The 16894-nt window shown below is 50.4% G+C and overlaps 1 protein-coding gene across 3 annotated transcripts in view; it reads right to left on the reverse strand.

Moving 5' to 3' along the window:
• Positions 1–4928: 4928 nt before the first annotated feature.
• Positions 4929–16894, reverse strand: part of GNA12 (G protein subunit alpha 12) — a 143851-nt gene continuing 131885 nt past the window's right edge. For 2 of the 3 annotated variants that reach the window (XM_055292192.2, XM_055292189.2), the window contains exons 3-4: positions 9845–9895; positions 4929–8147 (exon numbers count right to left, since the gene is read on the reverse strand). In XM_055292192.2, the coding sequence (XP_055148167.1) occupies positions 7578–8147; positions 9845–9895 (621 nt within the window). In that variant the 3' untranslated portion in view covers positions 4929–7577. The remainder of the gene's footprint in view (positions 8148–9844; positions 9896–16894) is intronic. The other variant, XM_055292190.2, reaches the window with a different exon arrangement.

Raw genomic sequence — 16894 nt, forward strand, 5'->3', positions numbered from 1 at the left:
TCGAGGGGTTCACGCTGCTGGCCACAGCCCTGCATGCCCCCTCGGCGCTCCCCAAGCTCTCAGGGATCAGCTTTCCCCACAGCTTCAGGGCAGAGGCTGAAGTTGCAGACGGCAACAATGGAGCGAGGGAGGCCTGCAGTTCAGACACTACGGCTGTCCCCAGCAACCCTGTTCTCAGAGCCTCCCTCTGCGCCCAGAGCTAGTACCAGAGAGCCCTGGAGCTGGGCCTGGAAGACTTTACATCCTCCTCACAGATGGCCACGCTCTTGACCACCCCTACATCTGTCTCTGCGGAGATAAACTTTCCCTCGTCTGGACTTCTGGCCAGATTTTTTTTTTTTTTTTTTTTGAGACAGAGTCTCGCTCAGTTGCCCAGGCTGGAGTGCAGTGGCGTGATTTCAGTTCACTGCGACCTCCACCTCCTGGGTTCAGGCAATTCTCTGCCTCAGCCTCCCAAGTAGCTGGGATTACAGGCGCCCGCCACCACACCTGGCTAATTTTTTGTATTTTTAGTAGAGACGGGGGTCTCACCATCTTGGCCAGGCTGGTCTTGAACTCCCGACCTCGTGATCCACCTGCCTCAGCCTCCCAAAGTGCTGGGATTACAGGCATGAGCCACCGCGCCCGGCCACTTCTGGTCAGATTTTAACAGATGAGCTGCATAGTCCAAGCCAGCTGGGGCTCACCAACGCCGGGCAAGGCCAGACCTGCGACCTGTTGAGAAGATGTGGTCCTCCAGGAAAGCTCTACCTCGACGACAAACAGGTGGGGTTACATTCATTTGGGTGAAATGCATCAGCTTTTAAAATCACAGAATGAAGTGAATTCATTGTTAATTAAAGGGTGCCACGGTGACAGGCCTGGAACAAGAGCCCTTCATTTTCACCAATAGGACCAGGCGAGAGAAGGGAAGCCCTTCCACCGACCACGGCCCTCCGTGCCTCTCCGCACCCTCCCAACCCACCCAAGAGGGCCAGGCTGTGTTGGCCCAGCAGGAAATTCAGGCTGACGTGGGACCCCACGGTAACTGCACCTGTGTCCTGCTTTGGTTCATGTTACACACACATCCGAAAGAAAACCAAAGGGAGAAAATGACCTCCTGGAACCTGCTCAAAAAAAAAGCACCTAAGTTTTGGGTGGAGCTAAGTTTCTACTACTCTGAAGTCAGCCACTGAGCCGCATTTCCAACACGTGGCAAATCACCATCAGCCACGTGCCGAGGCTGCCGGGCTCGTGACAGTCTCACAATGACATTGTCCAGGAAGGATTTCCAAACGTCAGGGTTAAGTGTGGGAGCAATTCTTGTCCCCGCCACACATGGATCCACCAGGACAGAGAAGCTGGTACCCCAGCGGGTGGTCTGCTTTTCTGTGCAGGAGCGCTGTGGTCTATTTCTGAGTTCCACCCACTTCCTACCCCTCACCGCACACAGTCACTGACTTCTAGCAGCATCTACCAGGCCGGGGTATCTGGAACTCCCTCACTTCTAGGGATCTCCTGTTCCCTCCTGCTGGGTTCTGTGAGCGTGCCCTGTGAATGGGAAATTCAAACACTGAGAAAAGCTTATCTCCCAGGGACTAGTTCAGTGGGATGTGGGCTAGGCAAGGCCCAAGCATGGTGTTATGGGCCCTCAGGTCCTCTGGGCTCACGGGCTGGAGCCATGGCCATGCCTGTAGTCAGCAGAACCACACCATGCTGGCATCTCTTTGAAGGGGCTGCCCTGGGCCTGCAGTACCAGATGAACCCAGCTGCACGAGGGGAGGGGCGAAGGATGCTTCCAGGGAGCAGTGACCTGTCTGTGTCTGAAGTGAGCTTCCACCCGAGGAGATGCCAGTACTGCGGCCCAGAAATCCAATGCATCTATTTCAATGTGGCACCCCGAACACCGAAAATAACCTGCCTCCAAGTTCCAGAGGGTTCTGGAAGGAGAGATGGAGCAGTGAGTAAGAAGCCATAAGAGCAGGTCTCGGTGACCTGAAGACTTCCCTCCAGAGAGCGTGTGAGACAGGCCATGAACCTGGGACCTGAATGCAGGAGCAGCACGTCCACACCCTGTGGGCTCCACTCCCAGAGCTGTTACCCCTGAAAACCGCAGACTCTGCCTCTCCCTCGTTGCCTACCAGCCACCGTTGAGGCCTGCTCAAAAGGCAGCTTCAGCTCCTTTCTTGGGAAACCTAATGCTTTTCTCTTCCAGGTCCAACACAATGCCTCGCAAAACGATCACGAGATTGAAAGGCTGATGTCAGTGAACCATTCCCTTCCAGGGCACGCGGTGCCAGACCCTCCCCTGGTGCCTCTGTATACAGGCGTCCAGCCCGCCCGCTGCAGTCCCCTCACTGACTCTCAGGCCTGGACCAGCTCCCCTGAACGCTAAGGCTTCAAGGAAACACCAGGATCCCATATTTCAGAACCATCTCTCCCCGGGGCTGCTGTGCAAATTAAGCAAGTCTTAAAGTGGCCTGTCCTCTTCAAAGCAAAGCCTCCTGAATTTCAAGCAATCATTTCAGAAAGAGGCTGCTAAGTACATGTGATGCACCTTACAGAGAAATGGCACCAAGAGATTTGGAAAGGCTGCACGCGTGTGATTAAAGATTTATTAGCAAGGATTTCATCTCTGCCCTTAAATCACCAAAGAAAACCCACCATCCCCACACTTCTCGAGGCAGGTTGCTGGCCACAGTGAGAAGACCTGGTGGCACGTTATACAGTGAAATATGATCCTCACCACACTAAACATGGATGTCCCCAAACCTGGAAGGAACCTCCCAGCTGGCCTCTTCAATGACTGTCAACCCTGGCTGACATCAGCACCACCTGGGACATGGGGAAACCTGTATGTATGAGTTGGTGTCTCAGGCCTGGCGGCTCAGCATACTGCCTGGGTGAGAGCTCCCCAGGTGATTCAACTGTGTCCCCAGGGCAGAGAGCCACTATGTCATCCAGCGTGGAGATGTGAGGACATCCAGGGCCAGAGCTCAGCCTACAGTCAGAGCACACTGTGTGCTCAGGGTTGGTGTTTTTCTGGCGCACTCTCTGCCTTTCCCACTTGTGGTTAGTTCAAGCCCCTACCGGCCACACAACGGGCTAATGGTGCTGAGTGGCATCCCCACTCCTCTTTCCAGAAAGCTGCTTGTTTGGGCAAGAGGAGAGATGCCCCGCTATGCCGAAGAACAAGTTACGGTGGAGGCCTGAGCATGAGAGCTCTGGTCACACCATGCTGAGGACCGGACGGTGCCCATGCTTCCTGTGAGTGGTCTCTTCTGGAACGATAACCCCAGGGGTTGCGAGGACAGACCTCTAACTGCCATCCCCATGGGCACCGCTGGTCTCCAGAGCACGTCAAGGTCCTTCCCCTCCCAGCTTCTGATCTTGGAAAGCGAGGTCTCTCACGCTCACACGCATGTGTTTAGGTGTATATGCTGCCATGCCATGCTTTAAAAATAAAGAGTGTTTTGAATAAAAGCCTCTGTAACACAACTTTATTATTTTTTTTTTTTGGAGACAGCGTCTCACTCTGTCACCAGGCTGGAGTGCAGTGGCATGATCTCGGCTCACTGCAACCTCCGCCTCCCGGGTTCAAGTGATTCTCCTGCCTCTGCTTTCCAAGTAGCTGGGACTACAGGCACGTGCCACCACACCCAGCTAAATTTTGTATTTTTAGTAGAGTTGGGGTTTCACCGTGTTGGCCAGGATGGTCTCGATCTCTTGACCTTGTGATCCACCCGCCTCGGCCTCTCAAAGTGCTGGGATTACAGGCATGAGCCACCGCGCCCGGCCATCTTCATTTATTTTTAAGATGGGGACTTTGCTCTTGCCCAGGGTGGAGTGCAGAGTGCGATCACAGCTCACTGTAGCCTCAAGCTCCTGGGCTCAAACGATCCTTCTGCCTCAGCCTCCCAAGTAGCTGGCACTACAGGCATGCACCACCATGCCCAGCTGATTTTATCTGTAAAGATGGGGTCTCTTGTGGCCTGTGTTGGTCTCAAACTCCTGCACTCAAGCAGTTCTCCCACCTTGGCCTCCCAGAGTGCTGGGATTATAGGTGTGAGCCACACCTATATTATTTACAATTGTTCTCCTACATGCCAGGCTTTGTTTGATATGTGGAAATAAAAACTGTGATGAATAAATAATAAACCACCTTCAAATAAAATTAGGATTAGAGCTGGGTATGGTGACTCACACCTGTAATCCCAGCACTTTGGGAGGCTGAGGTGGGCCGATCACGAGGTCAGGAGATAGAGACCATCCTGGCCAACATGGTGAAACCCTGTCTCTACTAAAAATACAAAAAATTAGCTAGGTGTGGTGGCGGGCGCCTGTAGACCCAGCTACTCAAGAGGCTGAGGCTGAAGAATCGCTTGAACCCAGGAGGTGGAGGGAGACTCCGTCTCAAAAAAAAAAAAAAAAGGATTAGAGTGATCTGGGGACTGAAAAATCAATTTAGTGTTGCTTTTGAATACTGGCAATATTTTATATTAAGCAAAGAAAGACTAAATTTATTTTAATAAACATTCAGAGGCTGAGGGTGGCCAAATTTCCAAGCCAGACCCTCCCAATGTTAATACACTGTGCAAAGCTTACGCCATGAACAACTGACCTGGACCACTACCATTCCATCGGGAGTCTCTACCTTACAATGCCAGGTTAGATGTCTGTTCCCAGAACCCCCAAGTTAGTTACAACTAATAATCTTCTTTTAAGAGTTTTTTTTTTTTTTCAATCTTGGAGTTAAAATAATCTGACTCATTTTTCTTTTATCAAAGTAGGGAAATTACAATAAGAATTCTAGAGATCTCTATAAATTACAGACCTATGACTCAAAATCCTTGAAACAATTTCTCTACAAACAGAAGAGTTAAAAATAGATTTCAGTAAAAACCCTATATGCGTTCTTATGTGTAAACAGTATAGCTGTGAGGAACATATCTTATTTTGAGGAACTTTATTGTTACATTTTTGCAATAATTGAGGCACAACTACCTCCTGCTTTTCCAACATCTTAATAAAAAAAACAATAAGGATTAACAGTGAAATTAAAATTAAAAAATACAAAAGCCTAAGGTTCTGGAGACAAAATTGACTAGAGACTAGTGTAGCAAAGTTGTGAATGACAGTTTAGCCTTGCAGAGTTTCCTTCTTCTCCAATTACAATGTGTTATAGAATTTGGAAGGGGGTGTCTTTAAAAACGTTCTAATTCACCCCCATCATGAGGAGGAGGAGGAAGTCCAGCTCAGCAAGGCCAAGTGCCTCGGCCAGGGCGGTGGGGTCAGCGCTGAGCGGGTCAAGAGCCTGGGCCGGGGGCCATCCCACCGCACTTTCTATCGAGCTAAACGGACCCCACAACATCTCCTTCCTCCCATGCTTCCGGTTTGAAAGTGACGAGTAAATATGTCAGACTGTTTAAAGGAAAACAAGCACTCATTGACAAGGCTACTACTCAGGAAGGCGTTTCAAACAACTCCCCTGCTACGCCAATCACAGCGCTGCTGTCGCCAACAGCGCCACGAAGAGGCTCTCCCCGTTGGCGGAGGACCCGCCTGCACTTCCTCTGGGCTCTGGATTCTAACACACACAGGAGAGACAGCGAAAGCTGACCCAGGACGCAAACAAAGCTCACCACGCTCTGGACCGGGCTGCGGGTCACTGTCGCAGACTGCAAATGTGACCTGAGACCATCCCGAGGGCCCCACCAAGAGTTCTTTTTCTCCTTTAAAACGTGGTCATCGGCACTCATCTCTGGTCACATCCATGAGGTCTGTGAAGAGCCACAGAAGCAGTACAAAAGCAGCAACTTCTTTATCCAGCCAAAAAAGGAGCCACAAGCCCAGCAAACACTGATGCACAACCTCGAGCACTGCAAGAGAGCCTTCCATGCTGTCTCCTGATGAGAATGCTGTGCTAACAGGGTGACCCAGAGGCAGGTTTCCCCCTCCCTCTTCTGCTTCTGCATCTGCCCCAAGGGCTTGTGTTTATCGGGTTTGCGGGAAACAAGCCAAGGGTGAGCTGCAGAGGGGCTTGGGGTCAGGGGCAGCACGGCCTCGCGACGAGGGCCCTGGGATGTGTGACTGAGCCACAGCAATGTTCGGGTGCCAATTAAGAGGAAGCTTTTCATTTTCTTGTAAATGCTAGGACACATCCCCAAACACACTAGGCAGGATTTCTCAGTAGAGTGATACACAGAGGGGACCAGCTTGGAATGCAATGTATTTTAAACACAGTGAAAGCCACCTGGCAGGTAGCTGGACAAGCGAGCTGGGCCCAGGACTGGCCAGCTCGTATCAACATTCACAGGCTTCCGCGGGCTCCCCCAGGACAGCGGCATCCGAGAGTGTTTACTTGTTCTGCAAGCACAGTCATAGAAGCGAGGGGCCTCGATGAGAATCGGACTGAGGGGAGAGCTGCGAACAGCCCCTGTCCAAAGGCACTGGTGGAGCGGCAGTTTGGAGAAACTCGAGATTCCTCCAGCGTCTGTGGGCTTCCCGAAAGGGCGTCTGTGGGCTTCCCGAAAGGGCAGCTGTTAGCTCGCCAAGCAGCTGGGGCATCAACAAAAGCTCTGCTAGTGGCCTTGCCAGCTTTCTGAAGCCCCAGAAGAGGAATGTTTCTGAAAGAAGGAAATGCTATGTGCTGCCAACTGTGTGTGAGCAGATGACTCGCAGGAAGATGGGAGAGCCATCTGCAAGGGGACCTGGTTTCTGTGTCTTTGCCGTTGGGTTGGGTGGCGGGTGGCTAAGGGGAGAAGAGCACCGCTGTGTGTACACGGACGGAGCAGCAGTCACCGTGGGCATCCTGTCTCACTCTGTGTTGTGCTGCTGGGCATCGGGCAGGGTGGGAAGGGCTGAGCCTGCTGTAGGGGCGTAAGGTGAATCCACACCTGCAGAGCTCCCCAGCCCGTCCTCAGAGCTGGGAAGGGATCCTAGGCACGGCTCCTCAGCTTCATCTGAGAGGCTTGGACTAGGGGCTCTTAGGAAATCGGCACGTGAGTTTGAAAAGGCAACGTGCTCCCTTTGGGAGGTGGCCTTCAGACACTGCGGCTGGGGCTGCAGGGCCAGGCTCAGGCACTCTGAGTTTAGCAGCATCGGCGTGCACTGGATCTCTACAAGCTACCATTAGGCAAAGCTTTCAGGTTAGTCTGTCTCAGGGAAGACTTGCGAGTTAGAAAAGCCGTCTGCAAGGCCAGCTGGTTTTTGTGTTTCTGTCATTAAAGACAGAGCGTGTGTGTACACACATACACACACACACGGTCCTCAATTAAATTGTGTCAGAAAAAGAGGAACGTTTCTGTAAAAGCAAAGCAAAGCAAGCTGTGTGATTAGGTGTTCCGTATTCACAACATCATCACTCGGATTTTCAGTAGTTTCACTCGCCCCCAGGATTCAGTAGCTAACGTGACAGTTTCCATGTCCTTTTGCCTAGAGCTTGCTGGCTGGCTGGTCTGACAGCATTCCTGAGCCAGGTATTCCAGGGCACGGATCCGAGAAACCCACTCAAGGACCACACAGACAATACACACCCAAGAGTCTGACCCACAGCCGTGGAGGCTGCTCAAGGACGACAAACCCCGGGGCCTCCTTGCTCACTGCAGCATGATGTCCTTCAGGTTCTCCTGCAGGATGGTGTCTTTCACAGCATGGAACACAAAGCGGACGTTCTCGGTGTCGATGGCGGTGGTGAAGTGGTGGAAGAGCGGCTTGCTGCGGTTCCGTCTCTTCCTGTCGAAGCACTGGACCAGGTAGCGCTGGACGTCCTCCAGCCTGTGCGGGTCGCCCCTAAAGTCCGGGAAGTGCTTCTTGATGCTCACGGTCTTCACCTTCTCCACCAGGAGGTCCATCTTGTTGAGGAAGAGAATGATGGAGACGTTGAAGAAGAGCTTGTTGTTGACGATGGTCTCAAAGATGTTCATGGACTCCACCAGCCGGTTGGTGCGCCTGTCCTCCATGAGGACCTGGTCGTACTCGCTGGAGGAGACCATGAACAGGATGGACGTGATCCCGTCGAAGCACTGGAACCACTTCTGGCGCTGGGACCGCTGGCCGCCCACATCCACCATCTTAAAGGGGATCTTCTTAATAACGAAGTCATGCTCCACAATTCCCTTGGTGGCTTTCCTAGCCAGCAGGATGTCTTGCTTACTAGGAAAGTAATTCTGTAAAATATAGGATGAGGCAGAAATTTAGGGGGAGGAAGAAAGAACACAAGAAAATAAAAACAAAAAGATGGCAAAAAGATAAGAAGGGAAGAGACTGACTTTTGCAAGAGGTTGAACCAGAAACCAAAAGCAAATTTCATTTATAAAATTATCAACTGGCCATGAAACAGAATCAAATACTTCATTTCAAAATGAATGGAGGCTCACCAGTCTGAGGACGAATGCTCAGAACACTTGTGGGCAGGCCCAGCGCAAAATCACATCCATTTTCTTTTCCAGAGGAAATTTACCATCTTTTTTGTTTCCATACCAGAGATACCTTTTTATTTTTCTAACTCCTAGAGCTTATAGCTTCCAAAACCTTACTGTGAATTAATTTACGTTTTGTAACGTGATGTAAATTCAATCTGCAATACATTTAATGTTATTCTTAGAAAATTCTTTAAGTCTTTAGCAACACACCGGCAACCGTACTCTTCACCCACTTTGACTTTGCACTATTAATAATCCTCCAGGCCAGGCATGGTGGCTCACACCTATAATCCCGGTGCTTTGGGAAGTGGGAGGAATAGCTTGAGCCCAGAAGTTCAAGAACAGCCTGGGCAACATAGTAAAACCCCATATTTGCAAGGAGTAAAAACATTAGCTGGGCGTGGTGCCGCATGCTATAGTCCCAGCTACTTGGGAGGCCGAGACAGGAGGATCACTTGAACCTAGGAGGTTGAGGCTACAATGAGTTACGATCGTGCCACTGCACTCCAGCCTGGGTGACAGAGTGAGACCCTGTCTCAAAAAATTGAAAAACAAAACAAAAAACCAACAAAACACCTCCCGTGATGAGTGCACACACCACTCAGGCAGCTTCTCGCCAAAAGAGCAAACAGGGACATGATCACACCTCGATCTAGAAGTCTAACTACCACCCACAGGGTGTGCAGGGGACAGAGAAACATCTTCAATAACACTGCAGGGGTGGAAGAGCAAAGTCCACATGGTAAGAAACCCTACAGGATAAATAATCCAGTTACTCCAATAAACAAATTGAAAGAAAAAAAGGAGAGACATACAGATTAACACTTAAGTGATCCTGACTAATGGCAATGCATGACCTTATTAGGTTGTTGATTCAAACTCTGCTAAAACAAAGCAAAAATCAACATGAAAACATTAATGAGACAACAGGGAAAATCTCAAAACTGACTAGGTTGACATTACTGAATTACTGTCAATTTTTCAGGAGCCATACAGCATCATGGTTGTGATTTTTCGTCTTTTTGAGGTACACTCTAAAATATTCCCTGCATTTGCTCCTGGAGGCCGGGGGAGGGCTGCTGAAACAAGACTGGTAATCACTGATAACTGCCACGCCTGGGGTTTCATTAGACTATTTGTTTTTGAGTATGTTTGAATTTTCCGTGAGATAAAGTTAAAGGAAGTCCTCCTTTCACTCATGAACTCCTCTGTCTGTCTCTTTCATGATGATCTGGGTAAAGGCAGTTTCCTCCCCTCCCCACTGAGACGGAGCCCAGATCTAAGTGAGAGCGTGCCATTACAGTACTATTCGTGGTAATGTGATAGAACAAGCTCGGTCTGTCAGTCCAGCCAAAGCCCTCACAACGTGGACTGCTTTGGTCTCTGGACACGTGTTTTCGAACCCTGGAGCCCAGCTTCTTCGGGCAGGCGTGTTTACTCACCAGCTGGCCGATCCGGTCCAAGTTGTCCAGGAAGTACTTCACCGATTCCCCCTGTCAGGAAGGAAGAATATTCACAGCTCAGTCTGGGTCAAGGAATCCTGATGTGGCAAATGCAAGAACTGAACAGGGTAAGAGCAGTGGCATTTCGCCTCTGTGTGGTTGGGAAAGCAAAGGAAAAAGGCGAAGAGCGTCCGTGTGTTTTCTAAAATAAACAACTACCATTAAAGAAAATTTTAATGCAGGTTCTTTAGCTCCAACCCCAAGGTTCAAATTCTGGCTGTTTTTCAGTTTTCCCTGCTGGGTTTCGGTGCGCGGTGGGATGCCGGCCCCTCTGATGGGGGACTTTCCTTCCAGACATGACGGCTGGTCCAACTCCTGGCCATGCGACCAGCAAAGGACAGGCTAGAATAGGATTTTAGATTTTGGCTCCTGGGTATAGTCTTGCTTCTGTTGAAGACGGCCCAAGGGACCCAAGACACTGTCCTTAAAGACAGAAGATCCTGACGAGAAGGAGCATCTGGCAAAACATCTTCCAGTTTCTAGAAAGAGTCCATTATTCCTTCCCACATTTTTATGACCTGATTTACGGTAGCAAACACAGGGGAATCTTCCATTTGGATTGTTGTGGTGGAATGATGGCCAGTCTTCTCCTGCCTGGACTAATCATCGATACAATCTGAGACGTGTTCCATAGCGGGAAGGGCCCTGCGGAATCACCCAGGACCCCGTTTCAGGAAGCGCTGAGCTGCCAAATGCGAGGCACACACTGGGCACGGGAGGAGCCGGGAGAGCACAACCACCGACCACAGAGCAGCCCGCACATGAACAGGCACGCACTGAGTCCCTTCAAAGGTAGCGTGTTAAAAACCAATTATACCACTTTCTATAAGATTCTACTTTGAACCCTGCTCTAAAGACAGACACCAGCAGGCGGGGTCAAGGCTTCCAGGCCGCCCTGACATCAGGGCTTGTGGGAAGAGCAGTCACTTTCTGCGTTCTCATGGAAGCGTACTGGGGCAAGGTCATACACATGTGGCGAGCTGTCGCAGGAGAATTTTAAGGAGAGAAGGCCATCAGAACGGACTATGTGATGGCACCGAAGCTTGTGACGTTGTAAGGGACGGAGAAAGGCGGGCAGCACCTGCTCAGTCTATCTCTTCCTCCTCTGTCCCAGACAGACTAAGGAGAGAAAGCAGAGAGGAAGCTCCTTCAGGGAGGAGCCCACCTTCCTACTTTAGAACGAAGGCCTCTGGATGTTTCCAAAGCGAGTGTTTTGTTTGAGGGGACAGAAACACACGTCTCCCCATCCCAGCGCTGCCTATGTTGAGCGAGCACACCTCCTCCTCTCTCTGTGGCAGGATGGGCGAGCTCGAGCACCATCGGCTCTCCAGAGCCCCAGGCAGAGGCCCAGCTCTGCAGCAGGGAAGGCATCGGGAGTGCCGGGATGAAGGTACCCCAAGCACCCGGCACGACTGACCTCTTGTGCCTGCTCTCTCCCTTCCTTACCAAGCCCCCGTGACGTGGGAAGCCAGCGTGAGGCCGGTGGGGCAGCCGCCTTCCTGTGGCTGTGCCAAGTCCCCCTGGTCCTCTGCACATCGTGCCTCCTTCTACACCCTGACAGGAAGCAGCTGGGAGAAGCTGCTGGGCGTACTCACTCCCCTGATTTACGACAAGTTCCTTCCTCAGTGCCTTTCTCTCCTGCCTCCTCTTGCTCTCCTGCCCTCACCTGGGCTTCAGGAGGTGCCACGCAAGCCCAAGAAGCATCAGGATATTGTCCCTCCCTCTCCTGTGGCCGCGGGCTCCCCCAGGGAGCTGGGAGTGGCAGCAGCTCACAGCCCGAGCCACCCTTGCCCGTTTCTAGGCAGGTGGTGGCACCAGGCACGAAGAAAGCAGAAGCAGTTCTCCTGCAGGGGTCTAGCTGGGTCAGGCATGGAGAGTCACAGTGGCACAGATGCCCCAGCCAGTGCTTTTATCACCACAGGACACAAAACCCTGGACGCATGTGCTCCACCCAGGTAGTACGGACGCAAGGGGGAAGAGCACCACAGAGGACACAATCAGGACGAGCTAGACGGGAAGCAGGAAACAGGAGGGACTCTTCCCTCAGTGTAAACCTAAACACCCCTTGAGTCGGAAATCAGTCCCCCAACTGCACTTTACAACACAGCAAACGCTCATACGAAAACATCTTCACTGCTGCTTTCTCTACGATGACTGAATTAGGATGGCTCATTTAACTCATCACAGCATTTGTATCACTACTTGGAATGGACGTAACTTATCTATGACTCTCGGTCATCTTGCATGGTTGGCGGAGGAGGAGTCAAATCTAGTTTCATGTCAGGGCGGCCTCATCTCGAGAAACAGCCCAGAGGGTCTGTGGGAAAGCTGCCACTGAACTGTAAGGTGCCAGGGACCCTGCCACAAGCTCTCTAATGGGGGCTGGAGGGGAGAGAAGAAGGGGACACAGAGCAACTCTGTGCGACCCAGAACACTGTCACTCACATCTGCACTCTTGCTGTCCCTGAGGTTTGGTGCACTGCGGTTCACCACCAGAGACTGGACAATGCACCTGCTGATTGGGCACACAGCCCACAGGACGATCGTTTGTGACGGACTCCTCAAGTCTCACAGCAGCAGCTCATTAAAAGGGCCAGCTTTACCATCCCGTGCATTTTCAACGCTAGGAGAATTCAGTCATTTCTTCAGAGAAAAAGCATGTGGCAGAAACTGAGATGTCCACATGAAATTAACTGCTTGGTGGGTTTATAAAGAGGCACTGTGCCTGCCAAGACGAGCCCGGAGTCCTCTCGACAGCTGCTATGGTCACGCGATCTAGAAACACGAGTGGATCCAAAGTGGGCTCTCAGGACTCTCGTTGGTGTGAAAAACCTACACCGTTCAAGATTAACACAAACTTGGACTTGTGGATTCAACGAAATGAATTTCATTAGGCTGGGGCCAGAGGCCACTGAGCACAACACCTGACAAGGGCCTGTCCCCTGCCTCAACTGTCCCACGAATGTGTCTGTCCTCTTACAAGCAGCAGAAGGGATGAACCTGAGCAGCGGCTGGTGGGCAGCGAAAGAGGGGTTGTCTGTTTCAAGCAGCAGCAGGTTGATTTGGGGCCTGTGCACCTGTGCTGGGCACAGCCGGGCAGATGTGATGTCGTGACACTGGGCAGGACCTAGGCTAACACACGCCCATGAGGAGACCGCCTTTCTGCAGAGGCCTGCAGCCTTCAGCAGTTTCTGGAAGCACCTGTCACCCACACCTCTGGTGGGAGAACGACACACACTGGGCTCGCTGCTGCTCAAAGCTCCGTCAGCCCCATCAGGCAGGCCCTGCAGCAGCCTCGCCCGTCACCTCTGTCTCTGCACACAGCAAGCTGCCCCTTCACAGCCCCCTGCTGGCCTCACGCACTTCCTTCAGCTAATTTAGGACCATGAGAAAAGAGCCTCAAATCTTTCAACCCTGTACAGGACCAGACCCTCGAGATCAGTACATGAGGGGTTGACTCTGGTTCCCTCTTGTCCTCTGCTCCTAATTGGAGCCTTTCTACCCACATGCTTGGTTCAGTTCCTGCCTGTCAATGTCACAGACTGACAGCGTGTACATGAAAGACAGCCCATTTGTGGGTCCCACTGGGGAGTGAAAGGAAAAGGTAACCGTGGATTGGTCTAAGATGTAAGGGTCGAGGTAGGGAGAGATCAAGGACCAGAAAGTGGTTACAAAGAAAACAAACACCAACTTCCAGCTCCTGGCCAGAAGGCCTTTTAGTTTTAAACCCTATCTGCCCATTCAGGAGCTATCTCACAAGGTTTTTTTTTTTTGTTTGTTTGTTTTTTTTTTTTGAGATGGAGTCTCGCCCTGTCCCCCCGGCTGGAGTGCAGTGGTGTGATCTTGGCTCACTGCAACCTCTGCCTCCTGGGTTCAAGCAATTCTCCTGCCTTAGCCTACCTAGTAGTTGGGACTACAGGTGTGCACTACCACCCCTGGCTAACTTTTGTATTTTTAGTAGAGACGGGGTTTTACCAGGTTGACCAGGCTGGTCTTGAACTCCTGACCTCAGGTGATCCACCCGCCTCAGCCTCCCAGAGTGCTAGGATTACAGGCATGAGCCACCGCTCCCGGCCCTGTCTTACAGTTTCTGTACTTAGTGAGGTTAACTCTAAAATCCTAAAACAGGGTCATTCACACTGTGACCGAAAACAGGGCTTGTCAATGGTGAGCTAGAGGATTCCAAAATCTAGTTCACTCACTTCAACATAACAAATTACAAAGAGAAATTTTAAAATTGCTGTATATGAAAAGTAACAGCAAACTACGCCAAAGGCCAGGTTTTCAATTTCATTACTTAATAAATAAATATTAAAGTTAGCATTTGATTTCCACTGAATAGAGATGCTAGCCAAACAACAGAGAATCTTTCAAAATACTTTAAAAAATATTATCTAGTTCCCCAAAAGAAATCCTCATTTTGAACTCAGGCTTTGCTCAGTGAATGCCTATGACATCTCATGGGGCTGGCGTGAGATTAAATGATATCACAGCTGTGAAAGTATTCCGGAAAAGAGATACAGCACCACATTCATATACATTATAAAAATGAAGCTTTTCAAGTTTTAACTTGGGTACCTATGAATCGTCTGTTGCTAATTTATCATCCCCAAATATTAGGTAAGAGGGCCAGGCAGGTGGCTCACAGTAACCTCAGCACGTTGGGAGCCGAGGCGATCACTTGAGGTCACGAGTTCGAGACAAGCCTGGCCAACGTGGTGAAACCCCGTCTGTACTAAAAATACAAAAACAGAGTGAGGCTCCATCTAAAAAAAAAAAAAAATTAGGTAAAAGATTCACTGGCAGAAATACAAAGTGATGCAGGCACAAGGCTGTCACTGCAGCAAATGTCTAGGAGAAGCTGGTTGAATAAACTGTGATCTCCACGCAGTCGGGGGCTGTGCACCAGCGAAGGAGAAGAGCTCCGTGGCTGGAAGGAGGTTTCTGATACCGACTGCCAAAGGAAAAGGCACGAAACAACGCAGAGTATCTTCCTTTTATGTAAGAAATGGCGGGAGACTAAAATCCATGTTCTACTTGCTTATATTTGGAAAAGGAAACGTGGATACACCAGCAGCAGATAAAAATGACTTCTAGGGAGGGAGGGAATGGGGGATGGGACAGAGACAGGAGTAGCCCTGAGTATGTCTGACTTTGGAACCATGCTAACATCTTCCATAATTTAAAAAAAAATTAAAAAACAAACCCCTCAAAATTGAACCCAAATTAAAGCAAATGAACCCAACAGGATACCAAGGTTAGAGGAAGAACCTAGAATTCTGGCCTTTTTTTTTTTTTTTTTTTGCCAGAATGTGAAAGTACAGAGGAGCTGGCCCCTGTCTCTGGCCACGCTTTGGCCTCCTTGCCCTGTGTGTGGCCTCGTGGCTGTGCCTGTGGACACCCCGTCTCCAAGCTTGGCAAACAGCCACCCCTTGGTCACAGCAGTGAGACCCCAGGAAGGGCTGCACAGGGTCCTTGGCCCTGGAGCAGCCTCTACAACTGAAAGCTCAGGTTCTGCGGGGTGTATCCTTGGCATGTGCAGGGATGCCAACACGGGGGCGCCACGCCGGGCCCCTAAAGCACCAGCCCCTTTGCCTGGGTTCTTCCTTTATTTTTTCATTAGGTAAGATCTACATAATAGAAAATTCACCATTTTGACATGAACCGTTCAATGGCATTTACTACCTTCAAAATGTTGTACAGCCACCACTTCTACAGCCTACCAGCCGTCACTCCCACTGCCCTGGCCCAGACCCTGACAACACGAATCTGCTTTCTGTCTCCATAGATTTGCCTGTTCTGGATCTCTCACTGGAGTGTATTCACACAGCATGCAGCCCTTTGTGTCTGGTTCTTTTACTTGGTGCAGTATTTCGGAGGCTCGCCCATGCTGTAGCACGGGCCAGTGCGACATTCCATTTTACGGCAAATGTATATATATGTATATATATGCCATTGTATGGATATGTGGTTTGTTGTTCCATTTGTCAGTTGATGAACATTTTGACTGTTTCCAGTTTTTGGCCATTGTGAACAGTGCTACAAACAGCTGTGCGGAAGTTTTTGCTTGAATATCTGTTTTCATTTCTTGAGTATACACCTAGGAGGGAAACTGTGGCATCCTATGGTAATTCTTTTTTTATTTTAAGATGGAGTCTTGCCCCGTTGCCCAGGCTGAGTGCAGTGGTGCGATCTTGGCTCACCGCAACCTCTGCCTCTTGGTTCAAGCAATTCTCCTGCCTCAGCCTCCCGAGTAGCTGGATTACAGGCGCGTGCCACCAAACCTGGCTAATTTTTGTATTTTTAGTAGAGACGGGGGTTTCACCGTGTTGGCCAGGCTGGTCTTGAACTCCTGACCTCCAGTGATCTGCCCACCTTGGCCTCTCAAAGTGCTGGGATTACAGGTGTGAGTCACTGTGCCCGGCAGTCCTTTGGTAATTCTGTGCTTAACTTTCTGAAGACCACCGAGATGTTCTCCATGGTGGCTGCACAAGTTTACATACCCACGGGCCACGTACAAAGTTTCCAGTTTATCCACATCCTTGGCAACACTTGCTATTTTCTGATTTTTAAAAACGGTGGCCATCCTACTAGCTGTGAAATGGCACCCCGGTGTGATCTTTTCTGGGTTTTCTGGTGTTTCCTGGTGATCTTTTCTAGGTGGTTCTATTTATATCATCATTATAGACTGCATGTTAGTATGCTCCCAGAATTCCTACGTGGAAGCCCTACCTGCAGCGTGACGATATTTGGAGATGGGGCCTTTGGGAGGTGACTGAAGGTGGAGACATCATGATATGATAGTGCCTTCATAAGAAACGATCGGAGAGCTCTCCCTCTCACTCCGTCCTATGTGAGGCACCAGGACAGTGAGAAGCCGGCCGTCTGCAAGCGAGGGAGACAGGCCTCCCTCACCAGAACCTGATGGTGCTGCCACCCAGATCCTCAATTTTCAATCTCCAGAGCTGTGAGAAAATTAATTTCTGTTGT

The sequence above is a fragment of the Symphalangus syndactylus genome, chromosome 9, assembly GCF_028878055.3.
Source record: "Symphalangus syndactylus isolate Jambi chromosome 9, NHGRI_mSymSyn1-v2.1_pri, whole genome shotgun sequence".
Classification (NCBI taxonomy): Eukaryota; Metazoa; Chordata; class Mammalia; order Primates; family Hylobatidae; genus Symphalangus; species Symphalangus syndactylus.